We start from the raw sequence: 17,536 nt of genomic DNA, 5'->3' as shown, positions 1-17,536 counted from the left end.
ACCCACACGTATTAACACTTCTCTTACATCTGACCCCGAGCTCATCAGTCAGTTTGTCTACTCCTGTGAACAAGCCCTGAGAGATTAGCCAACAGCTGAGACTGCTCAAGAGAGATGGAACTTTCTGCGTGGCACCATTCACAGCACAGCTCTGTCTACATTTGGCAGGAAAAACCGACACAACCCTGACTGGTTTGACAAAAACCTCCCTGTGATAGAAACCTGCCATCAAGGCCAAGCGCGACGCTCTGATCAACTAACTACAAAAAAGGAGCCGTCAGCCTTAAGAACAGTAAGCAACAGCGCAAAGCGCTGCACCAGCCACCACTGGCTAAACTTTTGCAGCAGCATCCAACCATCTAGAGACAGCAGGGAATACTCGTGTCGTGTTCCAAGGTATGAAGAAAGCCATCGGCCCCTCTTGAGGTCACCGGCCGCAACGATCAGATGAAACGATGGGCAGAGCGACAACCAAGACCTCTATGTGAGAGAGAATGTTGTCACAGATGTGGCCAACAGCAGCCCCAACCTGCCTGTAATCAGCCCCCCTGAGGCTATCTTTCTATCTACTTCTGCGTGTGCGTGCGTTGCTGCATGTTGGCGACATTACTGTAGGTCTTCCTTCCGCCGCTACTGGCGTGTGGCGCTGTGAGAGGTCACCAAGCATCCACTTGGAAGAAAAAAAATCCACTTCCTAGTTCGTGTGTAAACATTCTATACTGTCCATGTCTATACTATCTCCAGCACGCTGAGGAACTTTGACATTTTTATTGTTTAATATCTCGTGAATCCATTCAATATGGTTGTTGTAAAGTTTAAAAAAGAAATAAGCCTTTTCTTTTGAAATGAAAGTGGAATAAGCAAGCCTTATTCGGTTGAGAAAATGGTCAGAACGCTCTTTTTCGGCCATCTTCTTACCACCAAGGAGGACCTTGAAGCTCACCTTTCAAAAGCATGTCAAACTCAACTTTATTTATCTTTTATAGAGCATATTATTTTATGAACTGTTTACTTTTTAGTACAAAACAATACAAGTTACTTATACAAGCCTTAAACATACAAAATATAACACTGAAGCAACTTGCAAATAAATTCAACTCACGAACGATAGTGCGGAACCTATTTTGTTCGTAAGTAGGGCTGTGTCTTTAACCCTCACGGATAGTGTGATGGTAAAGTGTGGTCCCTGTGCACTGCTTGTCATGCCAATGACGTAGGGATTCCATATATCCTGAAGTGCATTGATCAACCTCTCCTCCATTGCCAAAAGTTTTTCTGTGGCCTGTATTTTGTTCCCTTGTGTATTGAGGACTCAAAGCACATGGCATAAATGTTTTTTTTTTATCAATTGGGCTTCTGTTGACCATTCTCCATGCATATTGTCTCGAACTGTGTGCATCAAGTCTGTTCAATTAATCCCTTATGCTATTCTTTGCGGGCAGGAGCTTCACTTTCAACAATTCAGTAATCCAAACACACTGCCTTAAATGCCTGGTCTGTCTGTCGTTGTGTCAATGAAATAATACCACGCAGAATAGAATGGGCTGATGAGTGGTTAGTGTGCAGCCCCACGGTGCAGAGGTTCCGCCATGTGGAGTTTGCATGTTTTCCCCATGCCTGTTTGGGTTTCCTCTGGGCACTTCGGTTTCTTCCCACATTCTAAAAACATGCATGTCAGGTTAATTGGCCGGTCCAAATTGTCCCTAGGTGTAAATGAGCGAGCGAGTGAATTTTCTGTCTCTGTGTGCCCCGCGACTAGCTGGCAAACATTTGAGGGTGTCCTCCCCCCACTGCCCGAAGATAGCTGGGATGGGCTCCAGCACCCCCGCGACCCTACTGAGGAAATGCAGTGCAGATAATGGATGGAAAATACAATGGAACCTATATTGTACCTTTTCATGCGTTCCAGTATCGATTCTAGGCCCGGCGGTTGGGGATCCCTGCTGTATCAGTTAGTTGTTTTTATGTTGTCCTCTGTCTGCTTCTTACAGGGCCATATAGGAACAACAGCAACAAAAAAGATAGACGTCTACCTCTCTATGCAAATGGGACATGAGAAACTTCATCCAATGGCAGTGGTAACCATCGCAAATGCCCGTGTTCATGATCTCATTGGGCTAATCTGTTGGCAATACACAAGTGATGCAAGAGAGCCCAAACTTAAGTGTGTATAACATTTTTAACATTTTCACATTCATAAATTTGTTTTTCTCATTATTTTTACTCTACTGATAGTGAGAATGTGAATGCTTACTGCCTTCATATTGCGGAAGATGATGGCGAGGTAGATACGGACTTCCCTCCCCTTGACTCCAATGAGCCAATTCACAAGTTTGGTTTTAGCACTCTGGCATTGGTGGAAAAGTATACTTTACCTGGCCTTGGTTCACGACAATCCCTGTTCGTCAGAATGTGAGTAACAAAAGAATTGCATTTAATGAGTACATTGCACTGAGTAAAAACAGATTAAAATTGCATTCTAAAAGATGAAGAGACAGTGAGCTTTGTATACATTTGGAAAATTGTGTATTGTGTTTGCAAAATTATGGTCATAATTAGGGATGCACAAGCCAGTCTCTGATAATCAATAACCTTTTTAACATTAAAATTAAAAAAGTATACTTATTGGGGCACTGCGGCTGTGTGGTTAGCGCCTCAGCCCCGCGTTTCAGAGGTCCAGGGTTCAATTCTAGTTACCGGCCTCCTCGTGCGGAGTTTGCACTTATCCCCAGGCCTGTTCGGGTTTCTTCTGGGCGCTGTTTTTCCTCCATATTCGAAAAGCATGCGTGTCGAGTTGATTTGTAGGTCCAAATTGTCCCTAGGTGTGAATGAGTGAGTGACTTGTTTTGTCTCTGGTTGCCCTGCAACCAGGCGAGGGTGTCCAATGCCCATTTCCCAAAGCTGGGATGGGCTCCAGCACCCACGAGGCCCTAGTGAGGCTAAGTGATGCGGGAAATGGATGGATATACATATTGTTATGAGCTCTAACATATTGAAATACAGTTATCACAGTGACAACCTTAACAGGTGGCCCTCAGCTCTGGACAAGTCGGGACTTCCAGGGAAGATTAAGGAGCGCTTCAGCAGAGTGGTGGGCATGAGTAAGCAGGGGGCCTGGACAAAGTAGGAGCACATTGCTGGCAGAAAGATCAGCTATACTGCACTTTGAAAAGTGGAGCCACACCACCTCACATTTCTGGTCAAATCAGTGTATGATTCAAGTCAAGTCACATTTATTAGTATCAATCGTAATAATTTATATTAATCACATGGCACCTGCTTATGCACAAGAGGAATCAAACCTGTGACCTCTTGATCCCAAGACGAGTGCTTTACCTCCTGAGCTAATGCCACCCCAATAGCACACACAATCTGCACTGGCATCAACACCAGCAAGCGGCGACATAAAACTTTGTCCGATCAGGAGAGAAACCTCAACTTTCTGCTCACAACTGCAAGGGACTGGCAGCTCCTGGTTTACATAGGGAAGCAGTTGTGATTCCCATACATCATAGCAGCTGCAACACGATAGCGGTTAAATAGCAGATCTCAAGGTTGGATGCAGGAGGAATTGGCGGAGGGCCCGCTGCAAGCCTATTGAGGTGGGCTGCAGGGGCTTTGCAGGCAGGTCCTTACACAGTGTCCTCTGGCTCATTGGTATTTGTGGACTCCATAGGCCAAGAGCTATCAAAATCTTGGGAGCAACTGTAGAGGCTTCACGATGGCTCTGTTTTAGGGGGGGTGGTAGGGGTTTGCACGGCTGATTGGCTCCCTGGCTCTTTTACAAAAAATGTTTTTAACTTGAAATTTATTGGATAGGGAAATATATTTGTTTTTATATGGCTTCTATAGAGGATAAACATGACACAAACACTGATTCCCCAATTTTCCAATTCTGTAAAAATGTGTAGAATAACTCATTAACATGTTTTTTGTAATTATAAGTCATTTGTTAGTCCCTTTACAAATGATCACGTTATCACGATACATTTTACAATCTCTAAGGTTTATTTTCCATCATTCTCCTTCTTATGCTCATACAAATCCTGTGTATAATGTTCAAGTTCTGATTAGCACAGAGTTGAGCCTTGTGCGCGCAAAGTGCCACTAGTAAGAGTTGTTTGGGCCAATATATAAAGAGTATGAGCTCCGCTTGCAAGAGTATTTGGCAGAGGTGTAGAGATAATCGATAACAGTGTGGCTGGTAAGTCAGTTGTTGTTTGCAGATGACACAGCGCTTGTGGCTCATTATGAGGAAACATTGAGAAGGTTGGTAATGGAGTTTGGAAGAGTATGTTATAGGCGTATGTGATAAGTTATGTGTGAATGTTGGGAAGAGTAAGGTGATGTAGTGTTCATGTGATGGAGTGGGCATGGCGTTAGAAATAAAGTTGCATGGAAGAAGTTGAAAGCTTTAGGTACTTGGGTTTTGATGCGGCTGCAGTTGGTGGAATGGAGTGCGAGGTATTACACGGAGTGAATCAAGGATGCAAGGTTTTATGTACTCTGAGGAGAGTGATGAACAACAAGAGTATGGATGTTAAGAGGGGACTGTATGAGAGTGTGATTGTGCCGACCGTGTTGTATGGTGCAGAGACTTGGAGCCTGAACGCAGATTTGAGAAGGAAATTACCGTAAATTTCAGACTATAAGCCGCAACTTTTTTCCAAATTTTCACCCCTGCGGCTTATTCAGAGATGCGGCCAATTTATGTAATTTTTTTAACGGCCGCCAGCGGCGCTCGAGTATAAAAGGTAAGATTTAGACCGGTGGAATACATGCGCTGAGGAATATCACATCTTCTGAGCGTAAACCAACCTTCATCGTGCAAATTGCGCAAAATAAGGCTCAGCTTCCAGCTTAAAAGCAAACGGGCATATTACTGGGATGTATTTAAGTAAGGAAGCGTGGGACGACGTCATAATGATTAAGTTTCTTTCCGATATTGAGAGAGACAATTCAGATGTCACTAACAGGGAGGAAGAAGCTGGTGGTCTGCCGTGATCCTAACGAATGCGGGATTTAACAGACTAATTTGATGGTATGCGAGCGTGTTCTTAGTAGCGTGAGGCTACCTCCCAAAGGCACGGTTTAGGATGAAAGTTATATTATTATTATTATTATTAAAGCTTTGAAAACTCTCGATGTACCGTCTTTCTTTGTAAATATGTGTAATATGTATTTGCAACTGTATATTTTTGTAATGTATTTATTTTTGACACTTATTCTGCACGAGCAAATTAAAAAATTAGTTTAAATCGCGGCACTTGAAGTTTGGTTTGGATTAAATTTGTGTTTTTTTATGTGTGAGCATGCGGCTTATATACAGGTGCGGCTTGTGTATGGATAAAATTGATTTTCCCCTTAAATGTGATGGGTGCGGCCTATAATCAGGTGCGCTCTATAGTCCGGAATTTACGGTAAATGTTTTTGAGATGAAGTGTTTGAGGAGTATATTAGGAGTGACGAGATTGGATAGATTGAGAAATGAAATTGTGAGAGACAGAACTGGAGTAGTAGTGGAACTGAGCAAGCCTGTGGATAAGAGAGTACTCGGTTATACATGGAGAGGATGGATGAGGAGCGAATGTTGAAGAGGGTTACAGAGCAGAAGTAAATGGAAGGAGACCAAGAGGAAGGCCGCGATTGACGTGGATGGATGGTGTTATGAGTGCAGAAAAGAGGTCTAAATTTAGGGGAAGCTAGAGCTTTTGTTGGTAATAGGAATAAGTAGAGAAGTGTTGTAAAAGGATAGTGGGATGTTTGGACGCGTTCTAAGGGATGGGCAGGGCACCCGTATGATGCGGCAGGGGCAAACCAGTGAAAGCTGTTGGGCCCTGCCGTTGAACAAAATAGTGTTGTCACCCTGACTCAAGTTACATGGCTGCTTTCTTGTGTCCCGTTTCATCTGGAGGGATGAAAGCATGACCAACCTAGGTGCCGAGGTGCCTCACTTGTTTGGGTGTTTGGGCATTCGGGTTGGCCATTTTCCAGAAATATTTGTGTGTGTTTTTTTGCTATTTTTTCCCCTTTCTCATTTTCTTTGTATTGTATGTGTTTGTCTTGCTGTTTATCACCCCTCTTGAGGGATATGACCAAGGTAGATAGATAGATAGATAGATGAGCTCCACTACAGTCAAAGTGTCACACCAACAGTCCCTGTTTCGGCTGTACATAGCTAAGGAATAACTAATATCAAAGCTTATCAAGCAATTTAAGTTCACTGTTGAGACACTGTAAACAGCCAGAAATGCCAGCCAAGAACACAGGGCAATTTGATTCGGTGAGCGATAGGGGTGGGCTATGCACACTTCTCTCTGCCCAGTGCCATCTGCACCGAAGACAAATACGTCAATGTCTTTGTTTGCAATGTTTAGTGCCATTTTTACCATAAGAACTCTGCTTTCACATTGTTTTGAAACATTTTTCTCGGTCTCCTTTTGTCTCGAGAAACAATGGACTCTGCCAGACGATTCACCATGTCAGTTTGTATGAGGCAACGTCTGGTGTGACTGAACAGTCCAAATCTCGAATGACAGTTTTTGTCGTAGACTTTGCATTATATAGGCATTCAGTGGTGCAGGTGCATAGGTTGCTCTCTCTTTGCTTTTGCCCTTTGTCCTGCCACTGCTAGTCCCTCTTCTCTGCTCTCCGCACACCAAATTCTGACAGCGTGTCTCCAGGTGCTGCGGTCAACAGCAGCTGCTTCCCTTGAGTATGGGTCGATCTCAGCTGCTTTCATCTCCCTTGTGCAGATATTCTTGAAACGCAGCAATGGGTGGCCAACTGGTCTGGAGCCTGATGCGAGTTCGCCATAGAGGAGATCCTTTGGGAGGCGCCCATCATCCATTCGACAAACATGGCCGAGCCAACAAAGGCGCCTTTTTGACAGCACCGTAAACATGTTTTGGGAGTTGGCTCGTTCGAGTATGTCAGCATTGTAACTTTTTCCTGGCACGAAATGCTCTTGATGCGTCGCAGGCAGTGCATGTAGAAGCTGTTTAGGTGTCTCACTGCCGTAGAGGAGGTCGCTCAACACACAAGCGTACAGGGAAACTTTCGTGTTTGTGGTGAGCTTGGAATTCCGCCACACTCTTTGACAGTCTTGCCATTTGTCTTAAAATATATGCTATGGCTATTCTCCCCCTATTGCTCTCTGCAATAGTAATTTATTCAAATGTCGTATATAGTGTCTTAGCACGAAGTTATTTTCTGTTGACAAGTAAAACTTTCCATTTTAGAAATGCTGCTCAGGGTTTTTCTTTAATCCCTGTGGACAGTCTGAAAGTAACCATGAAGGAAATTCTTCAGAAAGCACTAAAGAAGAGGAAAGGATCGCAGAAAGCATCAGGTAATTACTTCTAAACTACAATCAGGGGATGTAAGATGTAAGCAGGAGGAATGTGTAAAATATAGGCTACTGATGGTGCCTTAATAATACCAGCTTCTTTTTTTAATGTTCATTGAATGTTGGTTATATCAAGGAAAATTTTCTTTTGTGCCTGTTAAAATGTTTCTAGGATATACAAAAACTAAATTAAAATTTCAGAATAAATTTGAATATTATATCATAGTGTTTGATGGTGTGTAAAACTTTTCTGCTCCCATATACTGAGATCGAAAGGCCAATAGTTGTATTGGAAGTTAGGATTGTGCTAAATGAGACTCACAGAGAAGGCGCATTCATATAGAGAGTTGATTACACACCGATGGATTCTATTTATCGGCATCAGTGATTTAGGACAACATTGGATCATTTAAACATCTTCGCTAAACAACTGGAGTCAAGCATCTCCTACACATTGAAAAGAGTTTATTGAGGTTGGCTCAAGTTAGGATGCCTCATGAATGCAACATCCATAGTGAAGTGTACCGGCCACTTCCCACTGACCGTAGGCCTAGAGGACAATCCAGGACAGGTTGCAGAGACGGTCCTTCAGCTGGCCAAGTAACGCCTCTGGATGAGGTCATATAATCTAGACAAAGTGGCAGTGGACAGTGAAGTTTGGGCTTCTCTGCTAAGGCTGCTAATGTGCAACCAAACTCCAAATAAGGGGCTGCGGTGGTGGATGTTTTTTCTCTGTAAACCTGTTTTTGTTACACCCAATAATCAGAAATTACTCTCGTCTTATATCAGGTCCTTTGTATCGTTTGGAGAAGCAAACTAATCCAAATGTTGCTGTAGACCTAGATTCTACACTTGAAAACCAGGGCACTCTTGAGTTTTGCCTTGTCAGAGAAAACAGTAAGTCTTTCCATTATCTTGAATATTTGTCCAAGCTTTTTCTTCTATTGACTTTAAGATGACAATTCATCACTGATGCACGACGGTTGGGACTATAATTCAACAAAAATGATTTGCATTTAGTTGATTGTTTTCATCTCCAGGTTCCAGGGGTGAGGAGAGCTCAGAGGAAGACACACCCATTGACATCACCTCTGTCCAAGATATGCTCAGTAGTCATCACTATAAATCGTTCAAGATTAGTATGATACACAAGCTGCGTTTCACAACAGATGTTCAACTAGGTATGAGATCCATTTTACAGACTCTTCATACCCATCCAAAAAAATGAAAAGATAATAAAAAATTATTTCTAACTCAAAAAGTCTAACTTGTATGCAATCAGGGCTTGTTACTTATTTAATTTCAAATATTTGATGTCCAAAATCTAGATTGTCTGATCATAAGACCCACAAAGAAATAAAATAAAAAGACAGTACAAGAAAGATATGAACTTTTATTCTTAGCAAAATAAAAAAAAAAACTGATCCCATAAGACCAATGTATTGTTGACTTTACACCAAATACCGTAAATTCCGGACTATAAATCGCACCTGATTATAAGCCGCACCCCCCCACACACACTTCGGGACAATAAACGATTTATTACATACCCAAGCCGCACCGGTATATTAGCCGCATGCACCCACATTAACAAAAGCGGTCCTTCTTAATTGAACAATTTTAATGGGGAGAACTTGTATAGATCTATTGTTTCTCTGTCACTTATTCATAAGCAGTCTCATCATGTTACACCCTTAAGCCGCTAGTGCTTCAATGAAGGACATTTAGTTTAAATCGCGGCAGCAAAGAGGCTGAGTCAACCTAACCGGGGGGATTTGTGAAGGTTTATTGTTCCATTTTCTTTATCAATTATCCGTTATCGGTCAAATCATAATACACTACGAAGCCAAGAGGCCGAGACACTTGCTCCCAGCCAAAAGGCTGGGTCAAGGTCCTGGCCGACACATACTGGCACAGTCCAAAACCCACAAACACATGCCGTTACAGTTTGTCGGATAATGATACCGTTGGTTATCATTTGATGCAGACCTGCAAAAGTTCGGGTACCCGTTGAAAGTAATCCAAGGGAAAAAAAAGTGTATATTTCCAAAGGTAAGGGTGGGAAAAATATATATCCAGCTTTATCTGCCGTCTCCACAAACACTCACCTTTACTGGTCCCTACTTCCCAGAATCCCCTGCGTCTGTTACGCCCCTTCTTTTTAATTGGTCAATGCAAGACTTATCAGAATATGTGTCCAAAATAAATACAAATAAATACATGACAAAAATATACAGTTGCAAATACATATTATACATGGTTACACATATTTACAAAGAAAGACGGTACACAGAGAGAGTTTTCAAAGCTTTGATAATAACAATATAATTTTCATCCCAAACCGTGCCTGTGAAAGGTACCACCACGCTACTCCTAACATGCTCGCACAGCTCAAAGCGTAGCTGTTAAATAAAGCCATGCCGCAATTATGAAATTCACTGTAAACCGCGGCTAGGAGATGGGATAAGAGCTTGCTCTGTCCACTCCACGCATCAGCCCGGTATTGCAGTACCTCCGGGAACAGTGCATTTTCACTGATCGCTGCTTGGCTCTGTGGCTAGGACTTTGATTCAGCCTCTTGGCTGAGAGCAAGTGTCTTGGCCCCCTTTGTAGCGTATTATGAATTGACCAATAACGGAGAATTGAGAATATAGAACTATAAACCTTACAAACCCCCAACCCGAATGCCCAGCACCTAACCCCCCAACCACCCCCACCCCCCCGACCCCCCCAGCCCTAAACCGTCGTCGTCGTCTTTCTACTCATTATTGACGCCTACAAGGGCGTCTTCCTCACGTTTGAAACAAACTTCTATCCTGTCATACGGACAAATCGATCACTCCAAGAGGATGCAGTTTACCCCGGCGCACAATTCCACCGGTCTAAATTTTACCTTTTGTACTCGAGTGCTGCTGGTGGTCGTTAGAAAAATTACTTAAATAAGCCGCTTCACTGGAAAAGCCGCAGGACTGAACATTTGGGAAAAAAGTAGCGGCTTATAGTCCGGAACTTACGTTAGGCAACTTGCGGGACTGCAAAGACACTTTACAAGTTCAGTAAAGATGTCACAACTATCCAGCATCAAGTTCATTGGAGGCTAATCATTTTGCACTTTGCTAATGTCTTAGATTCTAGACATTTCAGTAAAACGCCCAGTATTAACAAAAGACAATTCTTGACCTGACTTTGCTTCCAGGGGTCTCAGGAGAAAAGGTTGAGATCGATCCTGTCACCAATCAAAAAGTCAGCACAAAATTCTGGATTCGACAAAAACCCATTTCTATTGATTCGGATCATCTTTGTGCATGTGACCTTGTGGAAGAAAGAAGCCCAAGTGAGTGCAATCCCTGATAGTAATTGTTAATTGGACTATACCAGAGAGAGCGAGCGCGAGAGGTAAAGCGCTTGGGGGGGGGGGTCGTTGGGTGTGAGCGTGGGCGTTTGGGGGTTAGAGGGAGGGAGGGAGAGGGAGAGCGAGGGCGCATGAGGGAGCGAGGGAGCGAGAGCGAGCGCAAGAGGGAGGGCGTGAGTGACAGAGGGCGAGAGAGAGGGCGTTGGGTGGGCGAGCGAGAGGGCGAGGGCGTGGGTGGGCGAGCGAGAGGGCGAGGGCGTGGGTGTGTGTGCGAGCAAGAGGGCGTGGGTGGGCGAACGAGGTTGCGAGAGAGCGAGGGCGCGGGAGGGAGAGAGGGAGGGTGAGAGAGGGCGCGAGAGGGAGGGCGCAAGACCAAGAGACCAAGAGAGGGTGCGAGAGAGAGAAAGCGCGAGAGAGAGAAAGCGCGACAGAGAGCGGGAGGGCGCGCGAGGGCATGAGATTGAGCGCGCGGGAGGGCGTACGGGGGTGGGGATTTATGGCTGGTCGCGAGTGCGCACATAATAATGATAATAATATTTTTTATTTTAATACTATTTTTCCAAGCTCATGAGTCACTGGGTGGGGCTGTGCGCCACTCAATTCCCCTCTTTCGTTAGTCACAAAATGTTTTGCAAACGCAACATTTGATGACATACAATGCAGCAATGGAGTGTCTAAGCACTTTGTGAATTTCTTGATGATTTTTTTTCAGTATAGTTCTTAACTTTTTCTTAACCCTAACAGATCATGCAGTATTTAAAATCACGTATCTGAGCAACCATGACCACAAACCTCTTTACTTCGAAGCAGATTCTACAACAGTCAATGAAATTGTTCTGAAGGTAAGTTTTAATTCCTCATATCTAGGATAAATGACGAAAAAAAAAAATCTGTACTGTACGTAATTTAGGGTTCTTCATTGTGTTTACCCCTAAGGGCAACTAGAGCGCCCGCAGACTTGTTATGCAAATAGCTCAATGGTGCTTGTTTATTGAGATTTTCTGGTAAAATTATTTTTATAGTGGTCGGCTGAGTCAGTTTAACCCCACTTCTCTTTCTTTCTTGCTTTCTCACTATTTTTCATTCTTTCTCTTTAATTCTCTTTTTCTTTTTCTTTCATTTGTTACTTTTTTCTTTCTATTTTTTTCACTCTTTTTTTGTCTCCCTCCCACTTTTTCATTCTCTTCCTCTTTTTTTCTTTCTCTTTCTACTTTTCCGTCTGCCTGTCTGTAACGGTGCCTATTTAACCATACTTCAAATGATTAACCTGCTAACAAAATGGTCACAACTTAATTATAACATGACAAGTTGTTTTTTTAGAAATGGATATCGTTTGTGCTAAATTGTAAAAAAAAGTAGCTCTCTGCTTGAAAAGGGTTAGAGACCGCTGATCTACTTTGTGTATTTTCCTGGTCGTGTGCAGTGTAGTTTTGCACGTGCGCGCATGTGTGTCTTTGAACTTTCAATTTTGATGTTTTGTGGTGAGATCTTACAGGAATATTAAGCCAGGTCTCATACAGTGGTCTAATGTAAACATTTTCAGCTTCATTCAACTTTATCTTATGTTGTAAATCTTCACTGGTGTATGGTAATAACCCCCTTTGTTTTTTAAAACCAACATTTTTGAAAAGCACCTTGAAGGAAAAGCCACACTCCTAATGGCAATGTTTATGAAAAAAAATTACAAGACCGTACTACTGATCATCTCCCCCCAAAATGGAAAAATGATAAAAATGGATTTTAATACAGGTATGGGGCAGAATGCATCTTATAATCGTTCTCGTAATAATCCCCAAATAGTTAACAAAAGTGAGTTTTGAGTTCACAAAACATGACATGACTGCACTAACCCCTCTACCCATGCTCAGCCAGCCCCCCAAAAGCCATAAATATGGCACTCGACTGGTATGAGTTTAATGCCAATGAAAAATTGGTAACTGGTCCCGCAATAGCTCACTTTATTAACACTTGCTTTTACGAACATTTTGAAAAGGAGGCAGAGATGAAGCTTCTTGAATGCGCCCCCCGCCCTTAAAGGACCCATAAAAAGTGATAGCATTGCGATTCCAGCTAAAAGGGCAAAATAATACGATGAAAGAAAACTCACACAATGAAAAAAGAAGTTAAAAATATAGAAATTAAATTATAAGTGTACAATAAGTGCTTATAAATGATCAAAAGTCATGCGCCTGTACTCCTCCAGAAGTTTAAAGTCGGGAAACATTTGTTCCACCCATTCTTCTTCAGAGATGATTAAATAGACTGTAAGTTCATTGTTTCATGAAATGCTGTTTATCCACAGGTGAACTACATTCTTGAATCACGGGCCAGTACTACACGGGCTGAGTATTTCGCCCAGAAGCAGAGAAAACTCAGCCGTCGGACAAGTTTTAGTTTCCAGAAGGACAAAAAGAGTGGACAATAGCTGGGACTACATCATTGTAACAGTTATTTGTCAGAAACACTAATTTGAACCAAATCACACAAAAGAAGCTCACAAAGACCTCATGATTTTAATGGAATAAATCCCCATAGAACAGGAGTGTCACTCATTTTAGCTGGAGGACACATGCTAGAAAAAAAATCTCACTTGTAGATTAAAGAAAAAAGTGAGAGGAAGGGAGAAAAAGAGAAAGAAGGAAAGAGAGGGTTGGAAAAGAAAATAAGGGAGAAAGAATTAAAGAGAAAGAACAACAAAGAGAGGACAGAGAAATACAGATAGCATAATAGAAAGGGAAAAAAGTGATCAAAAGAGGGAGAAATGGAAGGATAAAATGGAAATAAGGGAGAGAGTGTGAGATAGAGAGAAATAATTAGGAAAGTCATAGGTTCCCGACCCCTGTTTGAACCCACCATTCGTTCAACAACTTAATGGGAAGCAATTGCCTCACTCATTATGTAATTCCGCAAAGAAGAAATTGCCATAATTATTTTGATTTTAATCTGGCCCATATGATGAAAAAATACATCCTCATGAAATGTCAATGCAGACAACATTTGCGATAATTGACATGATGAATTCTAAACACCACCATAAATTATTGGCCCGTGCCTAGTATATACAGCAGATGGCACCAAGAGTGAAATTTGACTGGGCTTTAAATGCACAATTCCTTCAGTGGGTCCTACAAAAGTCAATTCCATTGAAGTTGGGAAAAAGTTTAAAATGTCAGTAAAATTAGAATAGAATGACTTGCAAACCTTTTCTAACCCATATTTAAATGAATACACCACAAAGACAAGATTATCCATGTTCAAACTCATAAACTTTATTTCCATAAGCAAATAATGATAAACTTAGAATTTTATAATTGCAACAAGTGCCAAAGTAGTTGGGAAAGGGGCTTCTTCACCATTGTGTTACATCACCTTTCCTTTTAATAACACTCAATAAACGTTTAGGAAGTGAGGAGACTAGTTGTTGAATCGTTGATAGTGGAATCCTTTCCCATTCTTGCTTTATGTACAGCTTCAGCTGTTCAACAGTCCGGGGTCTCCTTTGTCTTATTCTGCGCTTTATAATGCGCCACACATTTTCAATGGGAGACAGGTCAGGACTGCAGGCAGGCCAGTCAAGCACCCGCACCCTCTTACTACGAAGCCACGCTGTCGTGAGACGTGCAGTGTGTGGCTTGGCATTATCCTGCTGGAAGAAGCAAGGGCGCCCATGGTAAAGATTCTGTTTGGATGGCAACATACTTTGTTCCAAAACCTGAATGTACTTTTCTGCATTAATGGTGCCTTCACAGATGTGCAGGTTACCCATTCCTTGGCCACTCATGCACCCCCATACCATCACAGATGCTGGCTTTTGCACTTTGCGTGCATAACAGTCTGGGTGGTTCTGTTCTTCTTTGGACCGGAGGACACGACGTCCACAATTTCCAAACACAATTTGGAAAACTGACTCATCAGACCACAGAACACTTTTCCACTTTGTATCAGTCCATTTTAGATGGGCTCGGGCCCAGAGAACCCTGCGGCGTTTCTGGATGTTGTTGATGAATGGCTTACGCTTTGCAACATAAAGTTTTAACCCACACTTACGGATATAGCGTCGAACTGTATTGACTGACAGTGGTTTTCCAAAGTGTTCCTGAGCCCATGTGGTGATGTCCTTTACACATTGATGTCGGTTCTTAATGCAGTACCGCTTGAGGGCTCGGAGGTCACGGGCATTCAATAATGGTTTACGGCCATGCCGTTTACGCACAGTGATTTCTCCAGATTCCCTGAACCTTTTCACAATATTATGGACTGTAGATGATGATATCCCTAAATTCCTTGCAATTGTACTTTGAGGAATGTTGTTTTTAAACTGTTCAACAATTTGCCCACGCAGTTGTTCACAAAGAGGTGAACCTCGCCCCATCCTTGCATGTGAATGACTTAGCTTGTTCGGGTCTCCCTTTTTTATACCCAGTAACAACTCTCACCTGTTGCTAATTCATCTGTTCACCTGCAAATAGTTGGTTGATTTCCATTCATCCACTTTCTGAGTAGTTATTGACACCTGTCCCAACTATTTTGGCACGTGTTGCTGTCATCAAATTACAGAGTTGATGATTTTCTCCCAAAACAATAAAGTTTATGAGTGAAGACAATAAATATGTTGTCTTTGCTGTGCATTCATTTAAATATGGGTTGAAAAGAATTTGCAATTTACTTGGATCAATTTTTATTTGCAATTAACACACTTTCCCAACTTCATTGGAATTGAGTTTTGTAGTTCAACCCTTGCTAAATAAGTTGTTCACTGGTGTGAATGCTTGAATAATGATGTATCAATTTTAAGGTGTATTTACTGTGTCTCGTAAAGTACAAAATAAATGAGATGCCTTTAATTATAACTTTCAGCCCAACAAGTGTAATTTGTGTTGACTCTTTGCACGAGACATCATGTTGAATTACCCGGAGGTACAGTGCTGTTCAAAATAATAGCAGTGCAATGCGGCTAACCAGAATATCCCTGGTTTTTAGGTTTTTTATTTATTTTTATATATTTTTGCCAGTCAAGTTACAAGTAGGTGCAGTAGATTCTCAGAAAACAAACAAGACCCAGCATTCACGATAGGCTTGTTCCGAAGGCTGTGCAATTGGGCAAATAGTTAAAAGGTGTGTGTTAAAAAATAGCTGTGTGGCAACAAATTTTGAGTTCATCAATTTTGGGGAAGAAAAAAAACAAAACGGGTATGAATCGGGTGGCACCCATTTAAGGATGATGAAGCCATCACAGGTTAAACATTAATTTGAGGAAAATGGGTCGTTCAAGGTACTGCAATGAAGAACGGCTCTTCAGGTTAAATGATCTCCAATGCCTTACAATTTGTAGAAAAAACAGACATGTCGAAGAACACACCTTCGAAATCTGAATCGCTAAGCTATGACCAGCGGCTGCGGCTCATAGTAATCTGATAAAATTTTCATGTATTCATCAAAAGTCTTGTCCTTAGGCTTGAGAGGCTGAACTACATTTCTTAGTAGCCCGTATGTGGAAGCACCAACAGAGTTTAGCAAGGTATCTACTTGTTTTCCTCGTACACATAATGTGCCTCGAAGAAAAGTTCCACTTGCTCGACATAAGCCAGGGTTGTCCAAACTTTTCAGAAAGCTGGCCATATCTGTAAGCCTGAAAATGTGCCAGTGCAGACTATACAGCCTGGCATTCTTTGAACAGTCATTCGTGAATTCACCCTCCGTGAAAGCTTTGCAGTGCTTGACGATCAGTGTCGCGACCTTGTAGTATTTTTATTTGACTTTCAACGTCTCATGAAGAAGCGCTGCTGTGTCGTTATAACAGCTTCCGGTTGCTTCACTGTTTCACAGCGTTCGTTTCTAGTTAGCTTTTTTTAGTCAGCCTGTTTGGTATGGCAGTGAATGTTGATAATATATTCTTTGAAAACAGCCAAAGTCTCTTGGGAAATTAAGCATATTTAGGTAAAAAAGAAATACTCCAACTTTCACTTGTGCCCTCACAGTCAACTTTTCTTTTTTTATATACAGTTGCCATGTCAGAAATAAAGAGGGCTGAAATTCTCACAGAAAAGTGGCCAAGGGGGTTCTGTCATCATCTGTTAAAATGGTGATTTATTTTTTTGGGGGGTACAAATTTATTTGATACTGTTGTCAACATTACTGCCGGGCCACACATTATCATTTTTATGACCGAAGCCGCAGCCCGGTAGAAATTTGATCACGGGCCGTAACTGGCCCCCGAGCCGGACTGTCCACTGTTCATTTTCGGGATTGAATTTTTCTGGTTTGGCAAAATTGGCCATCCTCACTGCACACTACACTCGCATTTACCCTTGTCGCCAATTATGTGGTGTATTGTCAATGATCTCACACGTTATACCTGTTAACCATTTACTAAACACTTGTCATCTGTCTTATAAGCCAACTGGGCCGCCTTTAGGCATGTGCAGTAACACTACTACAGGGAGCCCCTAAGCTCAATATACCACAACAACTATTAAAATGGACCGGAGAACAACAAGAATGGCAGAGGCTTGGCCAACGATCAGCTCAAGGACTATCAAACACAGTCTGCAGTTACCTGTAAGTGCTGTGACAGTTAGACGTCTGTGTGAAGCAAATTTATTTTCAAGAATCACACGCAAAGTCCCTCTGTTAACAAAAAAAGGCATGTGCAGAAGAGGTTACAATTCACCAACGAACACATCAACTGGCCTAAAGAAAAATGGAGGAACATTTTGTGGACTGATCAAAACAAAATTGTGCTTTTTTAGTTTCTTATTTATGACTATGACAATACTTTTCTCTATGGTGGGTGCTCCCAAGGAGCCAAAGGGGTTCATTGCTACCATATGCCAATG

General features: G+C 42.1%; 1 protein-coding gene across 1 annotated transcript in view; it reads left to right on the top strand.

Moving 5' to 3' along the window:
* Positions 1-15,550, top strand: part of mapkap1 (MAPK associated protein 1) — a 36,460-nt gene extending 20,910 nt beyond the window's left edge. Inside the window, exons 5-12 of the mRNA XM_088355988.1 lie at positions 1,992-2,164; positions 2,236-2,412; positions 7,242-7,351; positions 8,138-8,245; positions 8,389-8,529; positions 10,545-10,682; positions 11,445-11,542; positions 13,003-15,550. Coding sequence (XP_088212114.1) covers positions 1,992-2,164; positions 2,236-2,412; positions 7,242-7,351; positions 8,138-8,245; positions 8,389-8,529; positions 10,545-10,682; positions 11,445-11,542; positions 13,003-13,125 — 1,068 coding nt within the window. The 3' untranslated portion in view covers positions 13,126-15,550. The remainder of the gene's footprint in view (positions 1-1,991; positions 2,165-2,235; positions 2,413-7,241; positions 7,352-8,137; positions 8,246-8,388; positions 8,530-10,544; positions 10,683-11,444; positions 11,543-13,002) is intronic.
* The last annotated feature ends 1,986 nt before the right edge of the window (positions 15,551-17,536 follow it).

The sequence above is a fragment of the Urocampus carinirostris genome, chromosome 16 (genome assembly GCF_059441175.1).
Source record: "Urocampus carinirostris isolate Australia breed hairy pipefish chromosome 16, RoL_Ucar_1.0, whole genome shotgun sequence".
In the NCBI taxonomy this organism is placed as follows: Eukaryota; Metazoa; Chordata; class Actinopteri; order Syngnathiformes; family Syngnathidae; genus Urocampus; species Urocampus carinirostris.
Note: the sequence above shows the minus strand (reverse complement) of the source record. Positions and strands in the feature narration are given on the sequence as shown.